Raw genomic sequence first — 27,842 nt, forward strand, 5'->3', positions numbered from 1 at the left:
ACCCGTGAATGGTAGCCTCCTGCGAAAAGATATCTTTCACATTACCAGCCCGGGCGCATATCCAGATGACGGTGCCCACGGAAGTAGGAACGAGCAACACTGCTTTCCAGAAGAATAGCGTTCTGTGCAACATGTCAATTACACGCGTAGAGCCAAGGCGCTGGAGGATCTAGTGACAAATTCCTAGAAAAGGTCTTACTTGAGTTTATGCAGTGGAATGCAAAAGAATGGTACTTGAATGAGGAAGAACAAGAGATAAGACATCATCTGCAAGCTGGTAATACCGGCGAATGTAGGAAGATGATTCTCAATCAGCCGGTATTCTGGCCATAGAGCGGCTACAGTCTGGTTCGTGTCAAGATGTCGATTACTTCCATCATTCTTGACTGATGCAACATGGATGCTTACCTCAGTCACTGCGAACGAACCGATCCAGCAATTCACAGAAAACCATATAATGCCCAAAGCGCCACGGGTGAAGACTACAAAGTAACCGAGATAGTATCCGTAGCTCGACCTGACAGCGATGGGGAATGGGATGTGGTAGTCCGTTCCCGGCGCGCCGCTCATCACTTCGGGTCCGTGTCAGCACCTAAGAGTTGGTGATTCAAAGGAGCGTGGCATCCACTCACCGGTCGGGATACTATTCAACACACCAGAAAGCAAGGTTATGATCACGGCATCAGAGGTGCTTAGTCCCACAATCATGGCTGAGGCTGCGATCTGCCAGGTCGTGATGTTAATCAGATCCGACATCCAGTAAGTGGCAAAGTCCCAACTGGTCCATGTGCGGAGCTCGGGGGGTATAGGTTCTTGGTCTAGAAATAATTAGCTCGACATGGCTCAAAAAGAAATCTAGTAGCATACAAGTGATGCTGTTTTTTTTTTTACCTTTGTTCGATGCAACGCCTGGGGGCGCAAGTGAAGACTCCTCAACAGGCAGTTTCCACTGGATCTGGGAGACCCGACTCTTGATAAAACGATAGTGCTCTTTGCCGGATGCATAGAAGTTTGCCATCTTCAATGAAAATGTCAATTATTCAAACGAAATGCCGACAATTTCAAGCACGACGTCAGGACAACACCTACGCCGGAGTCTGTTATCGCATCATTTAAATAATAGTTGTCAATCCAGCCGTTGAAACTCAAGGGGGGAATATGATCGGAGAACACTTTACGCTAACTGATTGAACCTCGTATCAAGATTTGCTGTTTGCGTCCGAGAACGTTGCTGGATAGTCACCATGTTGATTGTCTGCTCTGAGGTCATTTTGGCCCGGGCATCGTATCTGACCCGCGGCCGAGATATTTTGGACCCAAAACTCGGCCGTGGTGACCCGCGGCCAACGACTAAAATTCCCGTATCTTCAGATAGCATTGATACGAAGTCTTATCTCGGTGTTCCAAATTGGGCATGAAATGAGTATATGTTAAAACGCAAGACTCGTAATGTTTGCTGACGGGCACCGCGCTCAAGTACATCACCCTTCAGTCTTTTCACCTTTGATCACGATTCTTTCATCATGGCCACGGATAATAGCTTTCCCGTCATAAGCTTCTCCTCCTATCATAATGAATTCGATGCTTTTGCTAGGGAAGTCTTCTCGGCCAGCCAGAATTGGGGTTTCTTCATCCTGACCGACCACGGGATCCCCCAAGTGGACGATATGTTTGACATGGTATGTAGGCGAATCGAGAACATGAAACCTGTGGTTCTTTTTGGCATCAAAAGTCTGACCAACTCCCCGTAAATAGTCTAAAGAGTTCTTCGACCTCCCCATGGAACAAAAAGCAACGCACATTATTGACGGCACACTAACAGGCTACGATGGCAAAAAGCTCACCACGTGAGGTTGACCCCTTGATAATTAGCTCTAATATCTAATCGGACTGAGCCTATAGATTTGCTGCATCTGAAGGCATAAGCTTTGGCATGCCAGCCGGCTCGGTTCTTACTCACACAAACCTGCCCAACTGGTGGACTGCGTCCAAGCGCCGTGATATCGAGAGTTTCAAGAGTAGCTGCTACGGCCTCAGCCTGGCCATCATCTCCACATTTGCCTCTCAACTGGGCATCGAGAAAACTAGTCTCACGAAGTTCCACAAGCAAAGCGCACCAGGAAACGTGTTGAAGTTCATCAAGTACCCCCACTTCGACGAGAAACCTGATGCAATCCCCCGCTTGTCGGAGCACACCGACTGGGGCAGCATCACTTTTGTTTTCACCGAGAAGTCAGGCCTCGAGATCCGTGATCCATCGAACAACTGGTTCCACATCCCCGTCATACCTGGCGGTGTTGTTGTCAATATTGGTGATGCGTTGTCGCTCTGGTCCAATGGGGCTCTCAAGTCAACAATGCATAGGATCAGTTGGAAAAATCTGGATATTGCGGAAGATCGGCTTAGTATTGTTTACTTCACCCATCCGAACAACGGTGAGCCTCTGAGACTTCTCTACATTATTTGGGGTGTTCCTACTAAACAATCCATGGCCCGGTAGACGCAATTCTTAGCTCATTGACCGAGAGCGAAAAGCCTGACGCCGAGGCCCTCCCGCTGACGTACGAGAAGTACCTCAAGATCCGATCGGTGTTAACTTACGGTTCACTCAGAGAGCTGAAAGATGGTGGGGTTCCATTTGAGGATATTGATCCGAGGGCCCTCGAGCAGGTGAGGGGCCTTTGTGTTGCCAACTCTGGCATCTTAGAGTCCCACGCTAGGAACAAGGCGGCGTAGGATTGAGCTGAGTTCCAGTCTGTTGTGAGAACGGGGAATCGTTTGTAGTACGAGACCCTACAGTCTCCTGCAACCAACAGGGGTTTGTGTGAATCCCGACCAAGGGATCCGGTCATTAGATAAAAGATTTTATATAGGATAGTAAATGAACAGAATCTATATACCATATCCTTCCAAGAATTACTCAAGACTCATGCACATACATGCTCGATAGCTTGAACTCCTAGCATGAGTATTTGACCTCTCTAATAACATCGGATTGTTCCGGACTTAGTTGAAGATGCTGACCCTAAGTTTCGACACTGAAATTAGCCGACCATTGCATCCAAAATATCGAGCTCTGCCATATCAAAGTCATATGCGTCCCATGGAAACAGAACTCCTTCAACGCCCAGTTCTTCGACAAACTCTTGACCTTCCGAAACTTCCATGGACAGCAGTTTTCGGACAATAGTCTTGAGGTCTAAATGCGCTTCCCCGGCAAGATCACGATTTGTGTCATCGAACTTGAGGAGTGAATCAATTAGAATGACGCCGCGGCGCGCGATGGAGCTAGAGAACTCCAGGTTCTGTAGCATATCTCTTCCAATCTTCGCCAAGCCATGGACCTTTGACCCATCGTAAGATAGTTCGTTCTCGCGGCGGAAGATGGATGCAAGTGCAAGAATAATGCAGCACGATACTAGATGAGTTGAGAAGGTCCACATGTGTCTCATGGGTACGGTCGATGGCTCATTCTGCCAGTTCTCTTGGTCAAGAATGCATCGTTCAGCTATCGCTAAACACGAGAGCTGAGTCATCGAACAGTCAGTTCACATCTGTGTCAGTCTTAGTAGGAAGTAAAAACATACCTGAGTATACGAGAAGCGTCTATCAGTAAAGCTTCGTAGTAAGAAATGACGATGAATAGAAAACACCTAAGAAAATTAGCTGTGATCTTTTATGCTCCCGGGCGGATTGCTCTCAATGTCTTCAGGATATTGGCCACGTACCTTGTGCGCTATAGAGAGCAACTTCGTTGACGCGACTTGTCTGATATACGATGGTAGTTCATGTGTCGACAGGTTGGGTCGAGAAGGGTCTCGAATGAAAGAAGGAAAGCTGACGTAGAGCTGCTTCAGCTCTCTATCGGCCCAAAGAACCTGGTCATAGAGCTTCTCCAGTCCGTCAGAGCTTTCTTCAGGGCTTCCGGTTCGGCACATTCGATCTTGTTGTTTCCAAATGATGACAGCAACTAGCGTTGAGTGGTTTCTATCAGCTTTTGCCCGTGTGTGCTCCAAGTGTTTCACATACTCTGGGACAATGCATTCGTGTAGGTGCTCTGGGTGTAAACATTTCCTGGCTGGGCGACTATCGTCCCGTCGCCCGCAGGAAACTCCATTCGGTCATGACAGTTGAGAGCTTGTGGTGTATTGAATTGAGATGGATGGAGGAGGTATGTGTTTTGGTATGGGATTTGAAGCCAGTCCTGGCGAACAAGAAACCACCAAACTCTCTTCTTGATCTCCCTATTTATCAGGCTTTTCTTGGAAGTCTCTTGAGTGATCTCTGCTGCTGGATCGTGGTCTAGTCGATCTGGCCCGAGACGATGCATGTTGAGACATTGGGAGATTCGGATGCCGCTGGCAATCATGACACTGATGAAATCAGATTGGTCTAGGTTGTGGGCCACTTGCATCAATATGCAGATTGTCTGGACGGAATACACAGTGTGGATGGCCATGAAATTGGCATCGTAAAGGCTTCGTAGACTGATATCATACTGGGCACGAGCAGAGTCCCATCTAGCTGCAGAAAAGGTCAGAAACTCGAACATTGGTCCCGGACGGATGTATGGGCATCCAAGAGCATATCGAACCTGCGGCGTTGATCCCCAAGCTAGCCATCTCTGCTTCTTCCATGTGAAAGAATGTCGTCTAGTTTAAACGTTAACGAACAAGAAGACCCCTTTGCCGCTACCGAGTTGAAGGACTTACGCATAACAATGCGTGATACAGGGCCACCCAGGTGCGGTCTCGAGGCTCCTCTTTCAAGCTATCTTCGAACTCATTCAAAAAGGTTGGCATATGAACTACATTATGCATCCATGCAAGCCTCACTTCGTGGTAGACGAGTAAGCGGCGGGCTTCGTCGGGCGACAATATGGTATCCCAGGAAACATCCGAGGTGCCAAACTCAATTCCAGTGGCAGTGGTGGTACACGACAAGCTTCCTGGCGAAGTTGATACACGAGTTGTTGATGGCCTTGGTGGGGCTTCTGCCAACTTAAGAAGGCTCCGACGACCATGGGTAAGGAACTCGAGAGTCGCTGTTGCTTCTGTACTAGGAACGTTCAGAGTGGACTCTTGAATACTGAAAGCGGGTGTAACCCTCTGAGGGCTATGTGACGGTTCGAGAGAAATCTGGCTGCCCATGAGACGATGGTCCGACCCGTTCGGGTTTGACAGGCGAGTCTGGCGAGTCTGATGACTACCAGCGGGGGTGTTTTCCGCCGAAGTTGAGGGTTCCATGGGCAAAGGGTCTGAACAATCCAAACTGTTGTCTTTGCTGGCAACGATCACGGTTTCGCGATGGCATTTGGTCGCAATCCTTCGATCGATGCAAGAAGAACAGGGTATGGTCTTGGAGCAGCGAGTTTTGCGACGCGCACACTCAGTGCAGGATAACGCCTGGCGCTGACTTCTACGGGCGGACATGATACGAGGCATCACCACAAAGAATGCTTCTATCCACACTTGGCTTTGATACTCGCAAAAAGTTGGAAGGTGGGAGCGATTGCACGCCTGGGTTGCTGTGAGGTGGTTGGAGGTAATTACGTGTTAGAGGTCGGGAGGGACCATATCTCTTATCTTATCTTTGACTAATTGACTAAATCCCAGCTTAGGTACCTCAAGGTATCATCCGAAACCCCAGCCGTTCGCCTAAATGCTTTGCTGTTTGAGGTCCAGAAGTCGGAACTGCAATGATAACGATGCGAAAGAAATATTCTAGTAAATGCCCAGTTTTAGCGGAGGCTTTGGTCCTTGATCGTACACTTTTCTTGACTTGCTTTAAATCCGGGTATTGCGCTCGGGAGTGGGGTGATGCCGACTTTCGGCCGCGGACCAGATCTGGCCCGCGGCCGAGATTGGGTTGACCCCTCGCCCACCGATGCTTGCCTAAACCGCCTCTCGATTCTGCACAGTTATATATACATGATGCTGAACGGATAGACTAGACCGGTCGTACAGCTTTTTTTCGAGGTTATTTATCAAAGTGTAGTTTACACCCTTACTCTTCGTATATTGTCCAAGATGCCTATTCCCAGTATCGACTTCTCCGGTACGTTTCCGCATGCTCTACACAGCGTTCGCTCACTTAGTTAATATTACTTTGTAGCTGTATTCGCATCAGATGCTGGCGCTAAGAAGATTCTTGTGGAACAACTCGAGGCCGCATGCAGGAGTCATGGCTTCTTTCAACTCACAGGGCACGGCATTCCCCAATCTCTTCTAGATGCGGCTTTGGACCAGAGCAAAGAGCTATTCTCGCTACCGCTCGAGGTGAAAGAAAAGTATGATAAGAGTGAGTCTAGCGTTTTTTTAATTCGTTGCTTTCTTGCAGTCAACAAAACGGAATCCGAGGATGGGGCGCTAACGGGGCCATGTCCCTCTCGCTTCTAGATCTAGGCGGCTTCAATCGGGGATACGAACGCTTGCGATCTCAAAACTTCGAGGCGTTAGCACAAGGAGATCTGAAGGAAGGGTACTACTTTGGCAAGGACCTACGTATCGACAACCCTAAAGTACTCGAGCGCAAATTCAACCTAGGCCCAAACAAATACCCGAAAGACGTCACGGACCCCGTCCAATTTCGAAAGGTGATTGACGACTACCACGCCGCCATGTGCGTTCTCGCCGAGATCATCATCCGTACACTTTGCGCCACCATCGGAAATGATGATGACTGGGTTTCAGACTTTATTGACACACCCATCGCTGTTCTGCGTCTGTTGCATTACCCGCCTCAGGCCCCAAATGCCTCCGCAACGGAGCGAGGTACGTTTTGTTCTCTTCTTACGGAGTCTCTCTGTCTGACTCCGTTGTTCCTTGACAGGTATCGGCGCTCATACCGACTTTGGGGCCATAACTATTCTACTGCAGGATATGGTCGGTGGCCTGCAGGTGTGGGATCGCGCCTCCTCGGAATGGATCGACGTCAAACCCACAGAGGGTGCTCTCGTCGTGAACCTTGGGAACCTAATGATGCGCTGGACAAACGATAGGTATTTATCGAACCTGCACCGCGTCATCAACAAGTCGGGGAGGGAAAGATATAGCATTCCATTCTTTTTTTCGGGGAATCCTGATTTTGTGGTTGAATGCTTTTCGAAATGCAGAGGCGACGCAGGCCCTAAATATCCCCCGGTGACGGTTGGAGAGTGGATATCAGGTAGATACGCTGACACGTACGGTACCTCAAAAGACAACGCCTTCACAGAACTGTCGTCTATCGATGCGAGTGCAGCATCAGCGTACAAGCCGAAGGAATAACGTCTAGAGAAAGTAAAGAGTGCTTGCTTCCTACACAGTTGGTCCTGTCATGGCATGGCTATATGTATGTGTATATAGACAGACATATAGTTGAAGGAACAATGATTAGCAGGGTCATCATGATCGAGGCTTTTGCTTTGTGTCACAGTTGATTGCCTTGACCATAATCTCAACGTCAGCTACACAATAGTCTACACATTTGATTTTTTTATAATGTAGAAAGGGTCGACTAGTCGGTTATTAACGTAATTCTAAGTAAAGTATTTGCACCCTGGCTGAGCTCTTATAAGTCAACGCTATACTATAAGTCAAAGCACCCACTTTTAGGCACCCCCCCCTTTTGGGCACCCCAAAAAATCCCTCCTAGCTACCACATTAAAACCCTACTTATTATTTTAATTTAATATAATAATTATAAAAATCGTTTAAATATATTCCTTTTTAATATATATACTAATTAATAAGTAATAATATTATATATTAAAAATAAGCTTTAATAAGTACTTAATATTATTAAAAACTATCTTTTTATTAAAAGGGCCTTAATCGAGTTCGGGGTTCTTAAGATAATACCCTAGAGTTAAAAAAAAGGTTACTTAACGAGGGTAAAAGTATTTATAGAGCTTTAAAAGCTTTTTTTATAATAAGAAGATTAAATAGCTTAGTAAATTCGAATTTAGTATTACCTAAGTATTATACTAATTTATAAATAAATTAAGGAATTTACTAAATAAGTTCTAAGATCTTAAGGGGATACTAAACTACTTAAAAAAAAAAATTAATATTTTTATTAAGAAGAATTTATTAATAAGGGTTTAGAGAAGTTATTTAATAAATTCGTACTATATTAATAGAGCTATTACTAATATAATTAAATTATAGTTTAGATTATTTAATATATTAGAGATTAATAATATTAAATAGGTTAACGTATATAATAAGCGAGTGGGCTAAATAAGCGAGTAGGCTACCTAACTACTATTAAGCTACTTATATTACTATAATACGCATTCCTTAACTAAGAAGAATAATAGCGCTAACTAAAAATACTTAATTAAACCTAGCTATTTAGGCTATTTATAAAGACCGAAATCTTATTATTCGGGCTATAATAAGGATCTATAATATTAATTACGTTACTTTAAGTTGTAAATTAGATAGAATATTATTATAATATAATACTATGCTTAATTTATAAAAATTAACTACGTTTAAAAAAAAGAAACTAATTAAGTATATTCTTAATTTAAATTCTTAATCGTTTCCTCCCCGCTTTAATAATATAGAAAATATAACTAATTAACTACTTATTAACTATAATACGCTCCCCGTTAAGAAGTACTAAGTTTTTAACTTTGTTAAGCACTAATTATAATTTTAAATACGCTTTTTTTATAAGTATAACTATAAAAGGGCTTAATACGAAGATCTAAACGTAATAAACGCGTAATTTTATTTTATAATAAATATAATTACGAAATACGGTATCGTAAAGTCCGATATTTATAATTTTAATAAGACTAGCTTTATAATAGGCTAGATTATATCTAGAATAGTTATTATAAATATAAAAAAATATTTAAATATAAAAATAATATAACTTAGTAATTATAAATAAGTTATAATTATCTAAGCTATTAGTTCGTTAGGTTATAGCGTCCCGCTATATATTATTATTATAAGTAAATATTACCTCTCTACTTAGTATATAAAATCCGGTTTACTACGTAATTAAGTTATTATAATATTTAAAAACGGATAAATAATAAATAAAAAAGGCTTAGATTAGGTAAAATATTTTAAATAATAAATAAAACTATATATAAAAAGTTAATATTACCTCCTCGTTATTAATAAATATAAAAGTTACTACTCTATAGATTTTAAATTATATTATAAAAAGAATAATATTATTACCCTTTATATACTAGCTTATTTATTTTATTTATTATAGCCCTTAAATATTAAATATTTTAAACTTTTAAAAACGGTATATAGCTAAGAAATTAAAGAAAAAATATAATAAAGTAATACTTATATTATAAAAAAGGACTTCTTTTTTACGTTTTATAAAGTATTTATATAAGTAATTATAAAAAAAAATATTTAAAGAAGATTTAGAAAAGCTAAGTTTATATTTTTAAATATAAAGAATATACTATCTAAGCTTAATATAAAATTATATACTCTAATACTTCTAAGATCCGTCTTAATAATACTACTAACCTAGACTTTTTAAATACTAAATAACTTAATAAAAATATTATTATAATTATAACTTATTAAAAATCGAATTACTTATTATTAAAATAGCTCCTTAACTTTAATTATCGAAGTTATAAAGTATTTATTAAAAAGAGCGTGAGGATTTATATATTAAATTATTTTATTAAAATTAGAGAACTAGATCTTTTAAAAAAAAATAACTTACTTAGCTAATATAAAAGGGCTAAAAAAATATATTTTAAATAAGGAGGAAGTCTTATAATAATTAATAAAGAAGACTTTTAGTTATAAAAAAAAGTAATAACTTAAATTAAGAAAGAAATACGTTAGAATAGTAATTATTATCAAAAACTAAGACGGGTTAATAACGATATAGCGTCTATAAGAGTACTAATTATAATACGTAAATATAATAAATTACTAAAAAAATATTTAAAAAAGAGGATACTAAATAGTTTTAATTAAATTACTTTTCTTAGTACTACTTTTTAATTACGAATATAATATAGTCGCGGTTAGGTAGCCTACTCGCTTATCTAGCCTACTCACTTATTATATATATTATAATATAAATAAGATTAGTATAATAGAGGATAAGGGAGCTAATAAGCTAGTTTTAGGTATAATAGAGGCTATAGTAATATAAAAAAAAGAGCTTAGTTTACGTACCTAAGTAATAATTATTAAATATATTTTTATTAATAGTAAAGTTATTAAACTACTAATTATTTATAAAAAAAAGTTAGTTTAATAATAATAGTTCCCCCTTTAACTTATTATTTATAATAATTAGAAGTTTATAATAATAAATAATAACTAAATAACTAACGAGACTACTCTTTATTAGCTAAAAAAAATTCTTATTATAAACTAAGACCCCCCTTATTAAGGGGCTTAATAAGCTAAACTAGCTTTAATTATTAATACTAAATAAATATAAGAGTTATATAATAATAGAATTTATATAAGAGTATTATAAAAATAACGCTTATTTATTATTTTTATTACTATATACTTCTTATATTTTTTAGTTATTAAATATAGCTATTTTTAGGCTTATTAAGTCCTATTATAAAAAGGAGTTTAGTAAAGAGGATATAATAAATAAATTTATTATTATTAAAAAGTAGTACTTTTTAAGCTATTATTAATTTACTTATTTAGTTAGTTTAACGTTATTAAATATACAAAGTAAGTAAAAAATAACTAAACTATAGCTACTTAATATAACTAAGCTATTTTTTAACTTAATAATCCTATTTATATAAATTATACTATTTAAAAAGGGTATAAAAGCTAAGTAAACGACTAATAATATTAATAAACTATTTAACTAAATATTAATAACCTCTATTATTAATTAGTAAATTCTTAAAAAAGCTAGCGAGTTTTATAATTATTTAAAGTTATTTATAGAGCTTAGTCTAAATAATAATACTTAATAACTATTATTTAAAAAAATAAAAAAGGCCTTTAAAAAATAAGCTTATTAATTAGCTATATTTTAGTACTAAGTTCGAGTTTTTAAAGCTAAGATTAAGTATATAAGGCCAAAAAAAAAGAAAAATATATTAATAAATTTAAATACTAAGTTTATAAATATTTAGAATATATAAAGAGCTTAAGAAGACTTTAATAACCGTTTAATTAATTTTAATTAACTTATAAAGGTCGAATTACTTAATAAGAATTTTAATTATATTATTATAGTAGTAGAAAGTAGTTAATTAATTAATTATAGTTAGTATTAATATTTAGATGCTATGTTTTGTTAGGGTGCCCAAAAGGGGGGGGTGCCCAAAAGTGGGTGCTTTGACTTAGCCGGTGATGCACCCGAAGCCGGACCTAGAGCTGGTGCTGACTCTTGCTTTTCTTTGACCGGTTTTCGCCCAACGAGAACATGCCTATGCAAGTAAGAATAAGCCAGACGATCTTATAGCGGGAGAACTTACTGGGGCCAATAAGCGTGGATATTTCGGTCGTTTCCGTTCTTGCGGACTTCCATGAGAAAGACTCTGACCTCTTCGGGGCTCCAGTTCAAGGCACGTGTGAGGGGTGCCATCGTGATTGCCTCCATCCCCGTCATGAAATTTTCGTTGTTCCATGCTCCCAGCTCTTTGAAGTGTTTTTCTTTCGGCCAAGGGTTCGTCGGCCACTTGAAAGTACTTAGCGCCACATCTTCAAAACCGACCTCAACCATAAGTCCCCTCAGCTCGGGCGTATCAACCCATGCTGCTCCAAGCTTGATCGACGCTTCCATGAGATACTTGGACCAATCGGATAAAGCATGTTCGGGCTTCAAGGTTCCATCATCAGATTGAGCAAAAATAGCGGTTTCCTGAAGCTCAACATAACCACCAGGCTCCAGATTACTATGTTCGCACTGGTCAGCTCCAAGCTTCGTCGTTTCGTCTTGTGATCTACAAAGTGATCAGACTTACTCGTAGCATCTTTGTAAGAAAATTCTCCAGTCTCTGATGCTAGACGTCATGAACCGGCTGTGGATGTATTGAAAGGGTTGTGAAAATGTCCACTCGTCTTCGATATCATCGACCTCGAACCTCACATTAGGAGGCACACTGAGATATTGGCATTGATGCTCGCTACGGAGATACCGACTTTGATTGAAACATACCTGCTAGGCTGAGTGGGAGAAAGGTCGATACCCAAGATATCGGCCTCCGGGTGGTCATCGCCAAACTGAACCGCCCAGATACCCGTGCCTGTACCGACATCAAGAACGCGGCCAACTTTGGCGTCTTCTCGACAGAGTGGAGCGATGCCAAGCTCGCCATCCATCGTGAGAAGACATAGGTGGTTAACCAAATCTATGGCACTAATTAGCGGAATGCTGACCCACGATCATGGTTGGAAATCAATACCAAGTCTATCAAGCTCGCGTTCATCGTTCGGGAACTGATATTCTAAAGAACAACTTCAGCAACCAAACTAATTGAGTCAATCTCAAAACCCACTTCCATCCTTGTATCGATGATAAGTACGACCATTCTCACGGCGATAGTCTAGGAGTGAGCTGCGCAGACTAGTACTAGAGGACGCAATGCTCTGTTACAAGTTCAGTGTCTGCAGCATCAATAATTTGCAGAAATGGCCATACTCACAGTCCCCATCTCTGAACGAGAATCATCTTGCTATAGGAATTTCATCAGATACAAGGTATGCCACTCATGGTGCGGTGTGTTAACGAACCTCCTCGTCAGCAGCGATCTGAACCTCAAAATCCTGAGGTGGATTAGCCATGATAGGTTACGGTGCTGAATCTCAGTTCAGACAAAAAGCTCCGAGTTTGGAAAAAGGGAAAGAGAAATGACAGAGGAATATGACAGATTCGTCATGGCGGGTGGACTAATATAGGGTCAATGTTGGACCTCTTTTTGGCGCATGCAGCGCCGCCTTTCTGCACCAAACACTCAAAAAACCCCATGTCCATAGGCTGCTGAGTGGGCACGGATGTTTCCCCGCGCGAATAGAAGTTTAGCCGCCTGATGCACCACCGAAGTTCGCATGTTTGTCACATTCGATATTGGCGGGGCTATTTTTTGTTATTGGTCACAGCTTGGCCGGGGTTATAAGTCGTACGCAGGTTGGTGTGGAGTTTGTGTCTTCTTAATGCGGCATTGTTGTCGTACATAGTGCTGCCATGTTAAGAAGACCCGCGTCGATAGGCAAAACAAAGCAGGATATAATAGATACTACTGCCCGGTGTTAGAGCCAAGTCCAGCATTGTCCGACAATATGACATTCCCAGGATTGGCTCTCCCCCCGAGTTTAATGGGCCCAGTAATGAGGCTACCTAACCTTCCAAAAAAGAAGAAAAAGTAATCCTCTATTCGTTGGCAGAAACAAACACGAACATCCTATACCACGAGATCATAGTCTATGTACTGCCCACTACCAGAGTATCTCCATCTACTGACGTATGCTGCTGGTTTTCGTTCAATAGCTTGACCATTTGTAGTTCCATATACTCCAATGACAACTCCCGTGTATCCACCGCTCACTAAAATTGTCCCGGCATGCCCAATTATTGTCATGTCAACAGCTTTCTGGTTGCATAGAGTCGGAAACCCAGCCATGAATGTGTAATGCGTCGTGTCCGATGCCACAATCTCCAAGCGGATTGGCGTGCGGTCTTGGTATTCTGGTGGCAGGGCTGAAGTAACCGGTTGCGGCACGGTGACATTCTCGTTGCTACTGTATGATTGAATTTGAAGTAGTTTGCTGCCGTTTGTCTCGTTGTTGTACGTCACACCAAAGTCAATGTGTCTTTTCTCGTCCAGGTACACAGAAATCCCAGCCTCTTCTCCAGGCAATTGAGGCTTAAAGTCTAGATCGACGCTGAATGAGAAGAGTGTTTCTGTCTGCCTGCGACCGACAAATGTGATGTCCTTTGTCAAAGTGCTATTCGGCATAATCACCGACGATAAGTTTCTTGATGATAGCTCAAGTTGTAATGTATTTGCATGTCCCTGGGGAGAAATCGAGTACGCTGACTCCCTTGGGTGTCGGATATGCACCCAATGTGAGGGCAGGACCGATCCAGGCGCAAAGTCGACCACATCAACGCCATGGTCAATCCTAGGTATACCACTGGAGTTGATATATGTGCCAGGAAGTGATGCCATCATCTGTCCTCTAACGGGTTCGAGCAGACGAGGCCACAGCCCATCACCAGCTGGCCAGGAAACCGGGAATAAGAACGTCTCTCGGCCCATGGGGTACGTCTCGAACTTGGCTCCTGAACGCACCGCTAATGCGACACCCCACCAGTGGCCGGTTGCTTTATCTTGGAAGATATCAGCATGGCCAACTGTTTGTATGTATGATGAGTTCAAGTGCTCGGCGGCAACAATTGGATTTGCTGGGTTGCCCTCGTAGGGACCATAGATAGCGCGGGAACGGGAGACAGAGCCGCGATGAGATTCTTTAGTACCTCCTTCAGCAACAAGGATATAGTACCAGTCGTCTTTCTTGTAAAGGTGTGGACCTTCGGCGGTTCCCAGGCCGGTGCCATTCCATGGGTACGAGAGATCCCCAAGAACCCCTGTTTCGATGTCAATGGTAGCCAGCGCAATCGCGGTGCCCGTAGATGAAACAGCAGCCCCAGTGAAATAGACGGTGTCATTGTCATCGTCGAAGAAGAGAGAAGGGTCGTAGCCGGTGAAATTGAATTCAGTAGGAATGCTCCATGATGATGCGTTGAAAGGATTATTTGTCGAGAATATGAGGTTTCGCATGGCGAATTCCTTATATGAAGTGATAGACACGAAGGTAGTCGTTACATAGAAGGTTTTGTTGTGATGGCGAATTGTTGACGCAAACAAGCCATCTTGTCCAGTTGGCGCGTTTTCCAGCTGTGGAAGCTGCTCGCGTCGATTGAGGACATGACTAGCAAGCGTCCAGTGGCGCAAATCTGTGCTTGAATAGACTGGGACACCAGGAAACCATGTAAAGGTTGATGTCACGCAAAAGAATGTCTCATCGACATGAACACAGCTTGGATCGGGGTGGAAGCCAGAAAGTACGGGGTTGAAATAACTGGCTTCAACTACCGCAACCAGGAGATAAACCAGAGCTATTATTTTCATCTTGATAAGGCCATGCTCGGCTCTCCGTCAGAGCGATTTCCGAAACCAGTGGTTTTGCACGCGAATTTATATTTGCTGAGCTCTGGAAGGCTGTATAAGGTAATACGAAAATGGATGGATACGAAAATTGAGTACGAATGAAAATACGAGTGTAACATCAGCGCGGGGCACCACACTAGTAGTACGCGGGGTTTGTTGAATCGATATTCCTTCACAGCTGCCGAGATGGGAACTATAAGGCGAGGCTAGCGCATGAAATGGAACTCGGCACAGAGAGTAAGATCGACCCGGATTCTGAGGAACCTCCGCTACGCGCATCCTTGAATGCTATATCAATTTACCCTTCTCTGCATCTCCAACTAACCGCGTGCTACTGTAGCTACCACGCTATATTGACAGCCTCTTGTACTCGATGGAATAGTGCATGTCTTTGGGGGACGTAAGCCAGTGAATTAGATTTCGCATTCGAATCACACAACCAGCAGAGGTCTGAGGTCGACCAGAAACCCGCGCGGATTCAAACTTTTACCGCCACTCTACTTCTAGGAATACATAGCTAGTACAGAATGCACATACTCAAATGAGAAGATCAGTTTCTCCAGCCGTTGGGGCCACCCCAAGTTCCTTTGACCATGGAGGTGTAGTAGACCCACGGGAAGAAGTCCTTTTTCAAGTGGTAAAACGCACGTCTAGGAACTGCTTGGTCAAATCCAATAAGGTCGCCAAAAGTCTCCTTGGGAACTCCACCATACTTGAACTCGGCAAGCAATAGTTTACCATACTCGGTAGGAATTGGGCAAGAGGTGTAGCCATCGTACAAGGGTTGAGGCTCGGCGCCGTCCAATGACCGCAGCAGGTTGCTGACAAGAATCGGAGCCTGAGATGTGATTGCTGCAGCAGTCTTAGAGGTGGGTAGACTAGATGCATCACCTGCCGACCAGACATTGGGGAATTTAGTGTGTCGGGTTGTTGCTTGATCAACACTGACATAGCCGGCAGCATCGGCGAGAGGGCTGCTCTTGACAAAAGCATGGGGGCCCATCTTCGGGACGACATGCATGAGGTCAAACTGCTTTGTGACCTTTTCCTTCCCGTCAGGACGGCCGAAGGTGGCTGTGTTACCATCCACGGAGAGGAGATCGTGCTGAAAGAGTCCCTCGACGCCCCTTTCCTTGCGCAATTCTTCAAGCTTTGCGCTGTATTTGGGGACACCAAACATGGTGGGAAGGCCAGTGGCAAAGCTGATCTTAATGGACGAGCTTGCAGGGTCGTTGGGGTTATACAGGCCGGCACGCTTCCAGTGGTCGAGGGCAAGCCACATGATCTTCTGGGGAGCGCCAGCACACTTGATCACACCGGCGGGTTGGGTAAAGATTGCGTTTCCCTTCTGAAGTCTTCCGAAAGTGCCGAATACCTTGTCACAAGTGTCATAGCCGTAAATAGAAGACACAAGGGAACCGGGGTCGGCAAGAGCCTCGGGCAAGCCCTTGACGCTGCCGTAATCGATGTTGATACCAGGAGCGACAACGAGCTGCTCGTAGCCAAGTTTATCGCCATTCCCAAGCTTGATGTTGTTTTCCTCGGGGTTGAAGGAGCTTACTCCCTGCTGGTAAAACTTGAGTTTGGGGTCGACCAGGCTCTCGAGGGGCCTCCGCAATTCTTGTTTTGACTTGAGGCCACCGCCGACCAGCGTCCAGCCTGGCTGATAGTGGTGCCATTCGGCCGGATCAACAACAGCAATGTCATCCTGAGAAAACCGGCCGGACCGCAACAACTGGTGGCTAATGGTCAGACCTGCGCTGCCTCCTCCGACGACAACAACTTTGTGGTTCCGAGCAGCGGAGCTCACGGGGGCTACTGTCGCGAAATTCCGAATCTCAGAAGCCTTTGCAACAATCCGGGCGCGGCAGGCATGGCGCGATGCCAAAGTCGCGCGACTAGCAAGCATTTCGAAGTAAATGAAGAAGGAGTGCTGTGAAAAGTTTGCAGAACAGGTGATGGCGGTAATCTTTTTAGGGGAGGGTTGGACCACGAGATGTCGTGATGATAAAGCACAGAGATGAGCCAACTCAAGTAAGTATGGCGCCTGGAAAGAAACGGGGTGCGCCGACTGGAAAATGAAAACGCCGAAGCTTAAAAAGAGGTGCGGGGCCCACTCCACTGTCGGACCCAACAGACGAGTTAAATTGTCAGGATTGCAAGCCGCGCCGAGCATCCCCCGACAGCCGTAAGCGTCCGCTAAAGAAAACTTGCTCGTTCCCGGGCTTGACATCCAGTTGGGCTTCCTTCAGTGAAAGAGCCGCACCGGCCGGCCGGCTTGTCGGTGAGACTAGTCGGCGAGAATGGTCGCCGATTTCATTTACAACTCCCCGACCGGCACGGGCAGCCGCCGGGTTGCAGTGGGGATCTCGTTCGATGTTTAAACTTTCTTTCGGTTGCTCCCAGTATTAAAGGTTTCGGCTGATTGACCCCCCACCACTCGGTCCATTTACATTGTGCATCCTCCAACTTCTAGTTGCATCATTGCCTCCAGCAGCTTGCATCGCCAAACCCCACTCGCTCTCTCCTATATTCACTGTCGCGACTCACCTTCGAAATGACACCCATGCGCGCGTGTGTGAATAAACAAGTCCAGTCGTGCTGTCTATCGTCACCAGGGATTGCAAAATCACCACTCATCCGAATAACTTGCAGCACTCAGGTGCGTGCTGTGCATGACACCAGGGCAACCAGGGCCGTCCATCCAGATGCCTTCCCTGCGCGTCGGCCTGCCATGTTACCAAGTGGCGGCTTTGCAACGCCCCTCTCTAAACGGCGGAATATCTCAAATGCGATAAGTCAGTCCGGAAGATACTCATACAGCACAGCCCCTGTCGATACCACACAGCCTGTCATTCACGATGTCTTTGAGTCAAGGACAGGAACCTGGCAATACGTCGTTGCAGACCCAGCGACGAAAGCGGCGGTCATCATTGACCCAGTCCTGGATTATGACCGCACAACTCAAATTATCACCACTTCTTCAGCTGACGAGTTGCTTCGATTGGTCAAAGAAAAGGGCTACCGAGTCTTGCGGATCCTAGAAACTCATGCACATGCAGATCACCTCACTGCAGCTTCGTACCTACAGAAGCGCATCGCAGAGGAGCATGGTAACAGGCCACAGATTGGCATCGGACGGCGCATCGGACAGGTACAGGACTTATTCGGCCAACGATATGACGTGCCCAGCCAAGAGCGTCATGGTGCTTTTGACAAACTCTTTGAAGACGATGAGAGTTTTAGCATCGGTAACCTGAGCGCGACTGCCATTCATCTCCCCGGGCACACGCCTGACCATCTGGGCTATAAGATCGGAGGTAGGGCCCCTGGGACGCCACGGTATCATATTTACTTTTGCTGATGTTCTTGACAAGACAATGTGTTCTGCGGTGACTCCCTTTTCCACGTGGACATTGGGACTGCTCGATGTGACTTTCCTGGGGGAAGTGCCAACAACCTTTATCACTCGGGCCGCAGGCTTCTTAGTCTTCCAGACCACGTCAAAGTTTGGACAGGCCATGACTATCCCCCGGACGATCGAGAAGGCCCAGTGCCATGGATGACAGTCAGCGATCACAGAAAGCTAAACAAACACTTACGGGACGGTATCACCGAGGAGGAATTCGTTGCGCAACGCAAAGAGCGCGATGCTAAGCTCGGTGAGCCAAAGCTACTTCACCAGTCTCTGCAGACTAACATCCGAGCTGGCAAGCTGCCACAACCAACGGCTTCTGGGCATCGTATGCTTCGTGTACCTATGAAACTTGGAGACCTGCAATGGTGATCAACAAGATACCGCTGGCCGCGGTCGGGAGCGTGAACACTGTGTCAGTTATCTACGGAGGCTAGCGCCGCCAGAATGGGCGGTTTTGAGTGTGATGGGGATACGAAAGTTGGTGGCGATCATCGAGAGCCTCATTCCCGGCTACATGTAATGGTGATTGGGTTGTTGATGTACCATTGTGGCATTGCCTTGAAAACTATCGTACCTAGAGGGAAAGGACGCGCCCGGGGCGCTGAGAACGTAATGAGTGGGCTTGTAAGGAAACCCGATTGTCAAGGGAGGGGAGTGGTTCTTTGATCGCACTGGCCCAACTTCTTATTCCGTCGTCAATGTAATACAAGCAGATAAATTCAATTCTTTTGGTATTCGTGTTGTTCTCACAAAGGCAACGCAGAGAGTAAGGCCAAATGCCACAACAATGGTCGAAGCTTAGGGGTAGGGTTTGACACGCGCTTGATACACCTATTGTATAAGGCACGTGGGCCACTGTCAATGTAACAACACAACACAGGCCTACAAGCGGGGAGGCACAGTAGCTAAACTCACTGAGCTTAAAAGTGATGAGACCATTCCGGTGGAAGCAATTCTTGGCCGAGCCGGTTCACGCTTGGCCTTTGCAATTAAATGCCCTTGTGGAGGAGTTGCCTTTTCCCATGGGCAAACAGACGCTCTGGGCTATACTACAAGGAAGCCTAGCGCAAGGAAAATCATGTCTAGCAGTGTTTTGAACCCCGTCGAGGTGACCCCTGTCAACAGAATCAAAGACAACCTCGAAACCATTGAAATTGAGTAAGGGCAAAAGACGCCCAGTGTTGGGTACTTCAGGTTCGTCTCACCAACGGCCCTACCGAGGCGACCGACTTGAATGAAAAAATGGGAGGAGACGAAAAGAATTAATGAAATCATTCGTTGCAGCGTTCGATCCGGCTACCCGAAACGTTCTGAAGTCTATGCGCAGCCCATTTGCTGTACGTGAGTTTGGGCCATTTCGGCCATCGCATTGTTTCACATGCGGGTGCGAACATCAGATGAGAACCGATCACACACAAAGAGACTCAGTCGGCATCCATGCGTCGGCTAGATTGCCGGGGGATGGAACCTCAGCAACTTCGGATTGTGCTATTGATCTCGAGTCTGAACGAGGCGACACGTCATGCTCACTCCAGAAACTCAGATGAATCATAGCTAATTTATGTGGCATGTGCAAACAAAACCCCTCTCGTCCGCTGTCCAGCTGCAAATCAAGCCACACTCACGGAGAATTATCACGTTTTTTGCAAGGTTTCAATGTCATCGTTGGGGTTCAGGCAACACTGCCTTGTGTGATCGCGCTCTCCGACGCTGCTGAGTCAAAGTCGATCGTCAGTGGCACCCGATCAATCCGAGTCTTCTCACTACAAACACGGGGCGACACCGGACAACACTATTGCGTCGTGTGGATGGAATCGAGTACTAATGAGTCAGCACTATGAGGACGCGACGACTTCAGTGCCGCCGCTCGCATTGCCACCAAAAACAGCCCCTCAGAAAGCCAATCGATTGTATCCCGTACTGTCTCTTCTCTCGGTAATACTATTATTCATTTCGGCCGGGGCTGGTATAGCTTTATCAGCTGTGGTCTTGTTCCAGGATCTCGAGTCAACAGAGGTCCTCGATCCTCTTAGCCGAGCTGTTTTCTTCGTTGCTTCCTGCATGAGTCTCGTCTACGTCTTCACGCATTTAGTCGCTGGACGAACAGCGTACATCAAGAACTATGGATCTCCAACTAAATACGGCAAATATGTTGCCGGCTTTGCCTTTTTGCTGGCTAGGCTAGGTCTTCCCGTTTGGGTGGCAGCCATCACTTTGTCGATATTTGTGGCTGTAAACATTGGACTGGATCTTTCCAAGGGGGTTCAAGAAAATCTCCCATGGCTTAATGTCATAATCAGCATATCTTCCTTGTGAGTGATTGAATCCAAAGGGACTAGATGGTCAGAGCTAATACCTTCACAAGGTTTTCTCTCGCAGCAGTACTTGCAGTTATTGAGATGGCAGATCGTCCATTCGCGACTCTAGGCATTTCTCAAGCTTGGTTCATTCGAGGCGAGGATCCACTAGCATGTCCTGATGATGACGACGACCTTGAGCCGGGAGTTGTCTATATGACGCCGAGCCTCCAGGAGAATATAGAGAAGCACGCCGAAAAGCCCCGTGTGCCAAGCAAACCCCAGAAGCGAAAGCGCAAGACTCTGACGAAAAGGAATCCTCACGAGCCTCAGCGAAGAGCTTTGTAAGTAACTTTACTTCTGTTCATAATATGACTCAAGACTAACGAAATTGCTAGACGCCATGCCAGAAGCATATCCATGCCAACTCCCTTGAATGCTGTCTTCGGGGACCGCCCTGGTGCCGTGATGCCCGACTCTCCGGTGTCCTCCAGTGCATTTGCATGGAAGCCACCGACGAGGGATGGCGCGACACCAAAAGCAGCCGGGAGAGTGGCACTCGATGATTGGGTTACATGGCGTGAACATGCCAGTATGCGACAAGGGGATTCCGACATATCCACCAATGCCTCGGCACGGCCTGGCGAAGTGATTTTGCCATCCATGCCTCGGCAAGCTGAGTACTCTCCGCGTAGTCAGGCTCTACTTGAAGAACAGGGGAGGTATGATTCAAGAAGATGGACTGCTATCGGCATGCAATCACCTCCCATCAACGGTCGATTTCTGGATATTCCATTTAGAAGGCCGCTGACTCCATTGATGACCATGGAAGAAGAAAACAGACTCGTAGGGCGCAGACCTTCGACCCGGGATGGGGATTGGGAGGCAAACTATCATTTACAGATGAGGCAAGCGAGCCAGCCGGCAAGTTCACGCACCACGACGACATTTAGATCGTCTCGTTATGGTCTTGAGGCTACTCCTGACCATCCTCCTTCACTCCCACACATTGCAACCCTCGTAACCAGAGCGGATGGCATTACCAATAGCATTCGACCTGACAGCAATGTATTGCCAAACGAGGGACGACGGAGGCGTAGGATATCAAGTGTCAGTTCTCTTGAGGGGCGACGTCTTACGTACAGGACAGAGAGTCGAGTCATATCTGAGCAAAGCTCACGGCCAAGCACACGTCCGCCGAGCCAACATCCGTCTATAGCAGCACTAGCTACACGACCTGCAAGCCCGACATCGACGGTCCGGTCCATGAGATCCGATGTGCACAACTTTTCCAGGCCTCGAACCTCGGCAGCTGCTAGAATGCAGTCAAAAGTTGCTAGGCGTCTCCGTGCACTCAAGCAGCAGGAGACCGAAAATGCCAGGCGGTCCCAGGTGGAGGGACCTCTCCCGGCGTCTCCCAGCTCTCCGATTTCTCCTGCCACACCAAGAACAGTCCGAGCCGCAGCGGTGAGAACTCTTCAAGACAGGCTCGGTAAGAGGAATCTCAAGAAGCAAGCGGAGGAAAGCCCCCGCCCCGCAACTCCGGAGACACCACGAACAGCCAGAGCCACGGCGGTCAAAAATCTACAAGAGCGGCTGGGAAAGCGAATGATGCGGCGAAATGGAGAAGAACTTGCCCAAGCAGTATAGTAGTTTAGTCGTTCTCGGCAAGCACCTGGGTTTTGTCGAAATAAACGTAATGCAAGGTGACGTTAGAAGTATATGAGTGGGCGCAAAGTAATTAGTAACTAGATCAATTACTTCTTGGAGACTTAGAATCTCTTGAGATTGTATTGAACAAAATTAGAAGGAATCCAATAATCATGTTTTTGCCATGCTTTCTGTTGTACTCATTCAAGGGGCCACCAGGGCTCCTTATTGTTTCTTCCAAGGCCAAAGTTCCCAAGCAAGCAACCCAAAGTCTCGTCAACGAGAATGAAATAATCAGAACGATAAGACACAGCCACTAAAGAGGAGCACTTTTACAATGCTCGCCTCTCCTCTAGAGCCCCAGCATCAACCTGCACACCTGACTACGCACCCAGCTCATCGCTATGGAGACCCTTCTCGGGGGCTGTAGTATGCTCTTCCCTGGAGTCCTGACTTTTCGTCCCTGACTGCAAAGTCTCTATCCCATAAAGCCGCCTCTATGGTCTCATACGCAACATCGACGTGCTCTGGAGTTGAGTCGTCAACCTCGCGGTCTTGAACAATCTTCCAGCCTGCGCGAGAGAATCTGCGGCGGGCTTTGTTGTTCATGCCTACCAGCCTAAGTGACATCTGTTTTCCTACATGCTGTTTCGCTTCCTCCTTCAACTCGGAAAGTGTCTGTACTCCGGTTACGTCGATAAAGGGGACATGTGTCAGGTCCCAGACCATGACAGCCATCTGCTTGCTCGAGGGCATGACGTTGTCTCGCTTCCGCAACATTTCGATGCGTTTAGACGATGCCACACTCCAAGACCTATCGACTGATTTGCTCTGTGACTGATCCCCAACCTCTTGTCGTTCAAACTGTACTTTAACGGACTCAAGCACTGACTTCTTGATGCGGCCGGCGTTTGGGAAGAAGATCGAGTCGGTGAAACTGACCAGCATGGCGTCTTCGGGAACGAATGTATCTTCTGCAGCAGAAGACACAGCCGCCTGCTCTCGCTGAATCGTGCGATTCTGGCCACTTGTAGCTGAGAACGTCTTGACCTTCGGGAATGCGGATCGAACCAAGGTGTATCCTATGCTGAACAACACCGCAAAAGCAATGCCCATCTCTGTAGACACAAAAAGTGTGACCCAGAAAGAGAGCATCGAAGCTACAAAGTCCATGAACGAAATTCGCCAGTAACGGTAAAACACGGAAACAGGGCCAATGATGTGTATAACGGCCATGATCTGGTGAAATTCTGTTAGCTTGCGCCGATATAAGAAAGGAGGGGCATTTCGAACGTACGATAATTGCAGAAAGAGTAGCTTTAGGGATCCAAAACAGAGCTCCTGAAAGCTTGTACAAGGTAAGCAGAATAAACCCAGCGGTAAAGGCGCCGCTGAGCGGACTCTTGACACCACACTCTGAGTTCACAGCTGTTCTTGACATGGCACCGCCCACGCTCATTGCTCCAAAAAGGCTGTTGATTGTGTTTGTGATACCGAGATAACAGAGCTCTTGGCTTTCGTCGATTGCGTAGTTGTTCTTTCGGCCAAAAGCCTTTCCGATGGCCAGATGCTCGAGGGCTGAAGCTACGAGAGGGGCGATTGCTCTGGTGGTAACCTTGGACACAAGGTCTCCGGCAGGAATCTTTGGCGCTTGAAGACCGTTGGCCTTAACCTTGCTGATAGCCCACAAGGGGTCTGCTCTATCTTTGTTGACTAGGAAACTGATTGTCGTGTAGATGAGCAATAGGATGACCGCTCGGCTACTGCAGGCGAATTTGATTATTGCGCTCTTCTTTCCCCACTTCTTTCCAATGAATTCGAGAATGTACAGCATCAAAATGCCACTGAATCCAATAGCGATAGTAAGAGGCTCCATCTCCGGGATACGTGACAGAACGTTACTGATGATAGCCGAGGTGCCGGAGGGAACATCGCTAAGGCCAACAAGCGAGCCAACCTGGCCCAAAAGAATCGTAATAGCAGCTGCAGACAGGAATCCAGAAAGAACAGGGACTGAAATGTATTCCAAGATAAAGCCGAGTTTGAGCAGTCCAACAATGAGCGAGTATATGCCGACCATCAACGCGACGGCTGATGAGATGTCCTGAGCAGCAAACCCCTCTGTCTTGAGATCCGTTATAATCTCGGCGGTAAGGAGGCCCATGATGGAAGTTGGCCCGGTGGAGAGGTCTGAGTCAATGTTAGAAAATGAGTACACCTGAGCATATTGGCCGTACGCACCTTTCGAAGTTCCCATGAAGACGTATACAGCAGCTGGTAGCCAGCTAGAATAGAGACCAAACTCCCCGGGGATTGTTGCTATCTTCGCATAAGCCAATGCTTGGGGAATCATCATGACACCAATCGTCATTCCTGCAATAAAGTCGGATAGGAGCCATTTCGGGTGATACTGCGGAAGCCACTGAACAATCGGAACTTTCTCGATGAGATACTGTCCGGTTGCTTGGGGCAATCTTGGGATTCCCGAGGCCACCTTTCTCCGAACTGTATTGATAGTGCTGTCTGTCTGGAAATCAGACTTGGCTTCCTCGAAGAACTTCATGATTATTGCCGTCAAAGGGTGTCCCCCTACAAAAACGAATTCTGGCAAGTGATCAAAGCAAAGAGAGAGAATGTGTCTGTTTTGTAATCGTCAAGGTCGAGACAGCACACCTCATCAAACGAACCATGATCTTCGACGGTAAGAGCAATACCTTTTATCGGATGTGTCTGCGTGAACGGCTTTCTTGCCGTGCGGTCAGACTTCATACTTTCTAATGGTAGACTGCGGCAATCTACTACCTAGAAGGGGCGAAGTATTGGGATGACTGATTTCATGCATTAAACTTTGAGTGGCATTCCGATGCCAGCTGCGGCGAGCGAGCTGCCGGGACAACCCTTTCTCGTCTTGATGTTCCAAAGTATTCCGATGCCAAATTAAGAACTGTGCGTCTTTCTGATGTGTGCTCCCATTCGATGATTGGCCTTGGTCTGTTTGTCTCTTTATTTAGCCACGGCGAAAGCTTGACAGTCAGCGGATAGCAGATATGATCCTGAACCATTTGAGTGTTCAGTAGTCTCCCTGTCAAGTAACATGTCGTTCGGCATTTAGTATGGTGCTGGATAGTATGCTTGAGATGGCTCTTGCGATTTGAATATTGTTCACGTAAAGACAACTGCTCCACATCGGCACTTGAGATCTCCATCATATGCGCCAAGGATAAAACGCAGAGTGGGTTTGGGTACCCCGGGACGGGGGTAGCCGACGGGTATATGCAGCGGTGCTATCAGAGGTGGCTTGGACTTGGATCAAAGAGCTTGACTGGTTCAAGCTTCAGATGAAACAGGGAGTCCCCGCCTCGATGCGGTACAAACGCAAGTCAGTTATATGGCTATGAGCCCCGCTGAGGAAACATGGACGTGTTTGGCGGTTCCCAGAATTCGAGATCTTCGTGGGATGACTGGACTGGGTCACTTTCTTACTGATTCGCCGTCTGATGATGTCAGTCGTGATCACTTGCCGCCTCTCCAGGGCGCACTGGGAATGGACATTCCAACACCCGACGCCAGGTTGCTTCACAACTTGAGACAGATCATGATCTGCAATTTATTTTAGAAGAACGCTTTTCAGGGTTCCTTTGAATAGGGCCGAACTCCCATGCTCAAGCCTGAATCTAATCAACCGATCCAGCCAGTCTGGTAGTAGGGGTATGCTCTGTGTCTGATTGGCATTTGAGCTAAAAATCGGTTGGATTGGTGGTGAATAGGGGATAGCAGTATTGCTCATCTAGCCTCAGCTGGTACTCTTCGCTTGGAGAGGTCTCCTTCGTTGTAATTACGTGTATCTTTTCCATCGCCAAGTTGGCGCAGATAGAACCCGCTGTCTGCGCCTAGCTACCTCAAACTTGGGTCTCGTTGAAGCTAATGATACCAAGCATATGCAGACTACGAATTTTGATCACACTTTTTGACTACTTAGTCACTTCATACGTCCAAACATCCTGAACTCTGCTGAAGGAAGAAGGTCTGGCGGACAATTGAACTGACGTGAGTACGTATAACCTTACGGTTGGCTGACATGAGCCAGGGACAGACCCCGAGTCAATTCCAAGGATGCCGAGAACGGCCGGTTGGCTGAGTTTATCGTTCCAGAGATATGATTAGATGAGCGAATGAGGATAAGTCGCTGGGATCTCAACAGATGGTTCCAAAACCCTGATGCCGATTACAGGTATTTAGCAGTTACAGCACCAAGTGGTATTATATCTTTCGAAAAGCGAGCATAGCATGTTATATTGCGCCAGGGTTAGAGTCGTATGCTTTTGCGTCTTGCAGCCAACTACTCAAGGAGAAGTTCCAGGTAGGTCACATTGAAGGTAGACAGGAGACAGACAGCACCGCCTGTTGCGACGAAAAGGGGAGTACAGCAGCTCGGGATCCGAGCGCAGCGGTGGGCGCGCCGGCAGTCTCTTTCCTCCGGCACGATGCAAGGCCCTCCAAGGCAAGTTGAACATTAAGATGGCATAATCAAGGTTATTTTCGTGTCTATACCGTTTTGACCGGGCAGTCCTACTCGGCTGCGGGGGTGGATCTTCAGCCATCGTTTGATTGATATGGTATTCGCCCTCAACGAATCGTTGTCTTTGCTTATAAGGCACATGGCAATCCTTCTACTTTGTCAAGATCAGTGGCTGTTATGGTGCTTTCCTTGAAACATGCACACGTCCTTGAAGCCGCTAGTGCACTTGCTACGTCAATGATAGGTTGGAGCGTGGTTAACCTGGCGGCCCCGTGGTTGGTAGAACTGAGATTATCCTTGATTCACAGAATAGGTTGCTTCTCCGTGTGGGGGGTCGGATCCGGCCAGTATGGAAGGGTGGCACCGACAGAAGGCTGCATTGATGCGCCTCAGGGGCTTCAGCTGATATGATGGGCTTTTATTACTCCACTAACCGGTGGGCTTAGGTACTTAGCGTCGCAAATCATGGAGTATGGAGCAGCGGGACAAAAGCTTAGCTTCTGCGGGGGTTCCTGTAACAGACCCGGCCAGTGACTACTCACACTGAGTGGAGGAAGTCGGGGAGATCTCCAGACGTCGAAAAGCAACTCTCTTGTAGATTTTCGATTGCGTACAGACGTAGGTTTATTTTGGAGTCAACGTAGACATAGAAATAGCTGAGGGTACATGTTGTTTTGTCATTTCAATGATTTGGTACGCCCGTATAGTCTGGCCGAATGTGAGGCGGTGCTCAGCGTCGACTCTCACTTCTCCAGCTACGTAGTTATCATAAACGGCGACAACACGCAGTTCATTGAAAGGCTCACGCTGGCTTTG

The 27,842-nt window shown here is 45.7% G+C and overlaps 9 protein-coding genes across 9 annotated transcripts; 4 read left to right on the top strand and 5 right to left on the bottom strand.

The window, feature by feature from the left end:
• Positions 1-670: 670 nt before the first annotated feature.
• CCOS01_14180 (oxidoreductase) lies at positions 671-2,736 on the top strand (the record flags this gene model as incomplete). The annotated part of the gene is made up of 6 exons (XM_060462324.1): positions 671-759; positions 1,205-1,285; positions 1,478-1,679; positions 1,756-1,847; positions 1,903-2,435; positions 2,501-2,736. The coding sequence occupies 6 exons, from the start codon at positions 671-673 to the stop codon at positions 2,734-2,736; spliced, it is 1,233 nt and encodes a 410-aa protein (XP_060306809.1).
• Positions 2,737-3,044: 308 nt separating this feature from the next.
• On the bottom strand, positions 3,045-4,552 carry CCOS01_14181 (uncharacterized protein; the record flags this gene model as incomplete). Its single annotated transcript, XM_060462325.1, has 4 exons — positions 3,045-3,418; positions 3,588-3,606; positions 3,729-3,970; positions 4,030-4,552. The coding sequence occupies 4 exons, from the start codon at positions 4,550-4,552 to the stop codon at positions 3,045-3,047; spliced, it is 1,158 nt and encodes a 385-aa protein (XP_060306810.1).
• Positions 4,553-6,029: 1,477 nt separating this feature from the next.
• CCOS01_14182 (uncharacterized protein) lies at positions 6,030-7,268 on the top strand (the record flags this gene model as incomplete). The annotated part of the gene is made up of 4 exons (XM_060462326.1): positions 6,030-6,057; positions 6,205-6,300; positions 6,399-6,773; positions 6,832-7,268. 4 exons carry the CDS (start codon positions 6,030-6,032, stop codon positions 7,266-7,268), a joined length of 936 nt encoding a protein of 311 aa, XP_060306811.1.
• A 4,174-nt stretch (positions 7,269-11,442) lies between these two features.
• CCOS01_14183 (uncharacterized protein) lies at positions 11,443-12,755 on the bottom strand (the record flags this gene model as incomplete). The annotated part of the gene is made up of 7 exons (XM_060462327.1): positions 11,443-11,866; positions 11,936-12,073; positions 12,130-12,322; positions 12,377-12,418; positions 12,470-12,560; positions 12,617-12,646; positions 12,705-12,755. The coding sequence occupies 7 exons, from the start codon at positions 12,753-12,755 to the stop codon at positions 11,443-11,445; spliced, it is 969 nt and encodes a 322-aa protein (XP_060306812.1).
• Positions 12,756-13,372: 617 nt separating this feature from the next.
• CCOS01_14184 (beta-xylosidase) lies at positions 13,373-14,752 on the bottom strand (the record flags this gene model as incomplete). The annotated part of the gene is made up of 1 exon (XM_060462328.1): positions 13,373-14,752. The coding sequence occupies one exon, from the start codon at positions 14,750-14,752 to the stop codon at positions 13,373-13,375; it is 1,380 nt and encodes a 459-aa protein (XP_060306813.1).
• Positions 14,753-15,692: 940 nt separating this feature from the next.
• On the bottom strand, positions 15,693-17,051 carry CCOS01_14185 (Sulfide:quinone oxidoreductase/flavo-binding protein; the record flags this gene model as incomplete). The annotated part of the gene is made up of 1 exon (XM_060462329.1): positions 15,693-17,051. One exon carries the CDS (start codon positions 17,049-17,051, stop codon positions 15,693-15,695), a length of 1,359 nt encoding a protein of 452 aa, XP_060306814.1.
• An 825-nt stretch (positions 17,052-17,876) lies between these two features.
• Positions 17,877-18,994, top strand: CCOS01_14186 (metallo-beta-lactamase superfamily protein; the record flags this gene model as incomplete). Its single annotated transcript, XM_060462330.1, has 3 exons — positions 17,877-18,462; positions 18,520-18,804; positions 18,858-18,994. The coding sequence occupies 3 exons, from the start codon at positions 17,877-17,879 to the stop codon at positions 18,992-18,994; spliced, it is 1,008 nt and encodes a 335-aa protein (XP_060306815.1).
• Positions 18,995-20,285: 1,291 nt separating this feature from the next.
• Positions 20,286-22,507, top strand: CCOS01_14187 (uncharacterized protein; the record flags this gene model as incomplete). Its single annotated transcript, XM_060462331.1, has 3 exons — positions 20,286-20,872; positions 20,926-21,201; positions 21,256-22,507. Coding segments are annotated over 3 exons (2,115 nt in total), but the record flags the coding sequence as incomplete, so codon positions are not given.
• Positions 22,508-22,909: 402 nt separating this feature from the next.
• CCOS01_14188 (sulfate permease) lies at positions 22,910-25,070 on the bottom strand (the record flags this gene model as incomplete). Its single annotated transcript, XM_060462332.1, has 2 exons — positions 22,910-23,746; positions 23,805-25,070. 2 exons carry the CDS (start codon positions 25,068-25,070, stop codon positions 22,910-22,912), a joined length of 2,103 nt encoding a protein of 700 aa, XP_060306817.1.
• Between the last annotated feature and the right edge of the window lie 2,772 nt (positions 25,071-27,842).

The sequence above is a fragment of the Colletotrichum costaricense genome, assembly GCF_030867565.1.
Source record: "Colletotrichum costaricense strain IMI 309622 chromosome Unknown Scaffold_20.1, whole genome shotgun sequence".
NCBI lineage: Eukaryota > Fungi > Ascomycota > Sordariomycetes > Glomerellales > Glomerellaceae > Colletotrichum > Colletotrichum costaricense.